Below are 4,716 nucleotides of genomic sequence, written 5' to 3'. Positions count from 1 at the left end.
GTATTTTGCAGAATTGACCCATTAGTTCAACTCAAAGTTATTAGCCCTCTCTGCCTACATGTGTGCTGTTGTTAACAATAATGCCTTGCTGGCACTATAAATCTTCACTAGATATTTTATTATATATGTACAGGCTCAATAGCACTTAGACACATTTGGGAGGATGCTGACATGGCTTCATTTGTAACTGGATGCTATATTCTCCCGGAGCCCCTGTGTTATTATTTTAGGAGGTTTGAGTTGCCCAGGGTATCAAAGATACATAAGGCAAATATTTACTTGTGTGTGCATTTCTCATTTCTGAAAAAAATAATCCATACAAAATGGAAATGTATTTCTCACATCAAGAACAGAAAGGTAGGATTCAGTGAACTAAGTACACAGGAGAAAATGCCACAGATCAATAAGTAACATGAACATTTTTCATAGTGAATGGAGCCTATATTTGTTAAAATAAGGTTCCATTGACCTCAATGAACCTATTGTCTGAGTAAGAGCTGCAGGATAAACCCCTAAAATATAGGATTTTAAAATATATATTTTATTTATGTTATCTATTTCATCCAGTATGCCCAGCACTTTGTTTACCTCTGCATTCTCTTTCATTAAATTTCATAAGGTATAAAATATTGCATATATTTCTTTTATTAACGTTGTCCTTTACTTGTTTAAAAATAGTAAAATAAATACAAAGACAGAATTCTAACAGGATTTAACCCATTCAAACTTTTAATGCCAATATGAGTTGCCTTATCCCACCTACATAAACCTTAGAAGAATTAAACAAAAATGCTCATGTCGTGTTAAATTAGCCATCAGAGTGAGCTCAGATGTGCCTAGAAATCAAAGATGCTGACACTGGCAAAAAAGTTAGAAATCTTATCACAAGTCTTGTTCGCTTTATTCCCACAACTGGTCTCATTGACTTCAGCTGGACGATTCATTTGGATAAGGCAAACAGTATATGGTCCCTTATAGTGCTAAAAAGTTCAACAAAATCATTCCTTAATTTATACTGAGCTTTTCAGGCATGTGAAATTTCAGAGACATCAGTTGTGGCTGGCTCCTGTGCAGGGGACACAAGAAAAGGAGGTTTCTTACAGCCTCTCTCTCCTTTTACACAGGGGGCCAGTCAAAATCTGATTCTAGGTTTATAATTCCTTCCCTACCCCACCCCTAAATTTGGGGTCTAAACAACCTGACCATACCCCTTTAAGACTAATAGTCACAAAGAAGTACTATATTACAATTCCTTCTGCAAGTGTATTTGAGCTTGCTTTGAGCCATGCACTTTGTCGGAGTCACAGAGTTGTTTTCCAGCTGTTTTGAATACAGTACAAATAGTGGGCCAGATCCTCAGATGGTATGTATTTGTCTAGCTCTGTTGAAGTCAACAGACCCCAAGGAACATGTAAATGGGCACAGCTCCATAGAAGTTAATGGAGCTATGCTGGTGGACTCCACTTAAGGATCTAGACCACTGATTCTTATCCTGAAGTGAGTGAAGTTTTGAAGATTAATTCCAACAGAAGCAGGATCTCATTATTTGTATTCTGAAAGAAGGGCAAACACTGTGTAGAAAAAGCTTTTGGGTGACCATCAATCCACTTCCTCTAAAAACACATGTAACATACCCTCATTTCTACTTATGATCTTCAAGATCGGCTAGGAGAACTGGGAATTTTGCAGAACCCATCATGGGAGAAACAGAGCAAAATAAGGCTAAGCATGACTTCCAGAAAGAAAATCTCTGTATTAAAAGCCAAGTAACGCAGAACTACAATATTAAATACATATTATCTGAAATGGAAAATACACTGTAAAAGTTTCATTAAAGTTCAGTTTCAGCAATAACAATATATCAGTTTTAAATTCTGCCAGAAAAGATTCTTCTGATATAAATAAAAATGCTAAGACAAATTTGTTCATATACAAATAGCTACTATGACTAAAACAACTGCAATTGAACAGGATTTTTTATTTTTTTATTTGTTCTTGTTGTTTTTTTTTACTAAAACGTCCATTTAAAACGGCTATTAAATATAGAAAACAAATACACAGGATTTGGTCGTTTTCTGCTATGAATCTTGGGCACATGAAAATAAAATACAATCCCTCTGACTACTCGGGAGGGAGCAATGCTCCGCGAAGGATTCATTGCAGAGAAACCGTCAGGTCCCAGACGGGCACACTCGCCTGCACTGGACACCATGAAACTTGGGCAAGGCTTTAAAGTGCTCCACACACACTCACACACCACAACAACGACAATCACCACCACCCAGGGTTAAGCGTTTACAAAGAGCGCGCGGGGAGAGGATGCGAGTCCACCAGCGTCCGCCCCAGTGTCGGGAGCCCCGCGGGAGCGGATCGCACAGCAAACGGAGGAGGTGGGACGGGAGGGGGGTTATTTGCCGGCGGCGGTGGCGCCCGCAGCCGCCGCGGTGCTTCTCCTCTGCTCCATGCCGTTGGGCAGGAAGCCGGCGATGATGGGCACCGGCCAGATGAGGGCGGCCACGCTCCACACGATGATGACGAGAGTCATGAAACAAGCCACCAGGGTGGACTCGATGGGCTTGCGGTTCAGCCGCCAGCCCGGCTCCCCCTTCAGCTCCTCCAGGCTGAAATCCAGGCAGCAGAAATTCAGCGGCTCCCCCTGCAGCCAGTACTGGCCGGGCTCGGACAGGGAGGAGGCGGCGGCGGCGGCGGCCGCCGCCCGGAACCGCCCGACCCTGCGGCCCCGCACCCAGCTGCAGCCCACGCAGAGGCGCAGGTTCTGCTGGGCTCCCACCGCCGCCAGCCCCAGGTGCTCGATGAGCAGCGGCGGCCCCACGCGGTGGAAGGCGGCGGAGAAGAAGGCCCGCCTGTCGCCGTTGGTGGAGAAGAGCAGCAGGTCGCACGGGATGCCCAGCGGGCGGCTCCAGCCCACCAGCAGCGAGCTCAGCATCTGCCGCTGCACGCTGATGTTGCAGGGCGCCTCCTCGGGGGGCTGGGGCGGCTGCTGGCCTGCGGCGGCGGCGGGAGGCGGCTCCCGCCTGGGGCTGCCCGCCTCAGCCTGCCCGCGCAGGTCCCGCTCCAGGCTGGCCAGGGAGCGCGAAGAGGAGTTGATGGGGGGCAGCAAGAGCTCCGGCTCCTCCTGCCCCCCGCCGGCCGCGGCGGGGCTCCAGCCCTGGCAGGGGGGCAGGCAGGCGGCCAGCAGCGCCGGCAGGAGCGGCGGCGGCAGCATGGCATGAACTCAGCGCCGGCGAGGAGGAGGTGGAGGCTGCATGGCGGTGCCGCCCGCCACCCGGCTGGGGAGGGCGTGGGAGCCGGGCTGGGGCCGCCGCTGCTGCTCGGCGAAGGGCTGAGGGAAAAGGCGCGCGTGACGGCAGCAGCTCGGCAGCCCGCCTCCGCCCCCTGCTCAGCCCCGACGGGAGGAGCGGCCGGGCGGGAGCCCTGCTCTGCTCAGGCGCTCTGCGGGGCTCCCCCCAGCATCACAGGCACCGCCCAGGAGCGGGCGCCTCAGAATGGGACCCTGCTCCCTCGCTGCCAGGGCTCCCCGCGCCCAGGGTCCTCCCTGCTCTGGGGGCGGAGCGTCCTCCCGCCACACTCCCGCCCCAGGACACCTGCCCCACAGGGCGGTTCTCTAGCTCCTGCCCGCACAACGCCCACTGGCCGGGCGTGAGTTCCACTGTGCGCTCCGGAGTCTGAGATCGCGGGTTGGGGTCTCCCTAGCTCCGTAATCCGGTTCCCAGCGTTTAAAGCGTCTTGCACAGGTCTATTTCCGGTGTCCCTGATTCGGATTCCTATAACCGGAACATTTGGGCCGATCTGCTCCCTTAGAAGGGGGCACCTGAATGTCATGCGGTATCACCCTGGTTTGAAGACTTTCTCAGTACCCCCGACAGCAGCATCTTCTCTTCCAGCGAAAAGTGGGAGCCACTGCGCTCCCTCTTCATGTGGCCGGCGGAAAGCGGGATAGCACAGAGCAATGTGCGTGAGGCAGAAAAGGGTGTGAATTCTCCAGCGGCCCTGGACATTGCCTTTTTCTCCAAATATCCCCGCTGATGTTACTACAATGAGAAACACCCATATGGGCAGCAAGACAGAAGTAATGTGTAGGGCACTAGGGGCAGGGGCCACCTTCCACTCCACAGCCTGCTATTCTGTCCGATTTAGTTTCTTCCACTGTATTCCTCACAGTGGTTTTTTGGGGGAAGGGGAAGGTGTGGAGGAGTTGTGTTTTGCCATCACAAAGGACTTTCATCTGAGAACTGACTTTTACAGATGCTCCTTTCTTATAGGTTTATAGAAGGGAAAGTAAAAAAATTAAAAACACTATAGGAAATGCTGTGAAACTGTCAAGCCTGATCCCCTCGCTATTTTTTTTTATTAATTTCTTTAACTTACTTTGTTCTGAAAGAGAGAAGTCATACTTTGTTCACAAGAGGGAGTTCCAGCAGCCTGGAAAGAAAAAATCACCCATCCTAGCCCTTGCCTGGCAGTTCGAGGTTCACAGCTCTGATTTAGAGACAGAGAATGTACTTTCATAAACGATTAATCCACTGTCATATGCTGGAGGACAATTATTTCCTATATAAAAGATTTGAGTAAGAAAACAATTACAAGAAACATAAAACTGACAATTATATTAAGTTAGTGTGCGATTTATATTTTTAAAAGACAGCTTTATAATAATTTCGGTGTCATTTTGTACTTCGGGCTGTTTTATAATTT

At 49.3% G+C, this 4,716-nt stretch overlaps 1 protein-coding gene across 1 annotated transcript; it reads right to left on the bottom strand.

Moving 5' to 3' along the window:
* Nucleotides 1-706: 706 nt before the first annotated feature.
* TMEM158 (transmembrane protein 158) lies at nucleotides 707-4,000 on the bottom strand. The gene has a single exon (XM_030551169.1). It carries the CDS (start codon nucleotides 3,224-3,226, stop codon nucleotides 2,408-2,410), a length of 819 nt encoding a protein of 272 aa, XP_030407029.1. The 5' UTR covers nucleotides 3,227-4,000; the 3' UTR covers nucleotides 707-2,407.
* Between the last annotated feature and the right edge of the window lie 716 nt (nucleotides 4,001-4,716).

Source organism: Gopherus evgoodei, chromosome 2 (genome assembly GCF_007399415.2).
Source record: "Gopherus evgoodei ecotype Sinaloan lineage chromosome 2, rGopEvg1_v1.p, whole genome shotgun sequence".
Taxonomy (NCBI): Eukaryota; Metazoa; Chordata; order Testudines; family Testudinidae; genus Gopherus; species Gopherus evgoodei.
Note: the sequence above shows the minus strand (reverse complement) of the source record. Positions and strands in the feature narration are given on the sequence as shown.

Bases quoted from the DNA above. Each gene is read 5' to 3' on its own strand.
- TMEM158 (XM_030551169.1), bottom strand. From the start codon at position 3,226: ATGCTGCCGCCGCCGCTCCTGCCGGCGCTGCTGGCCGCCTGCCTGCCC.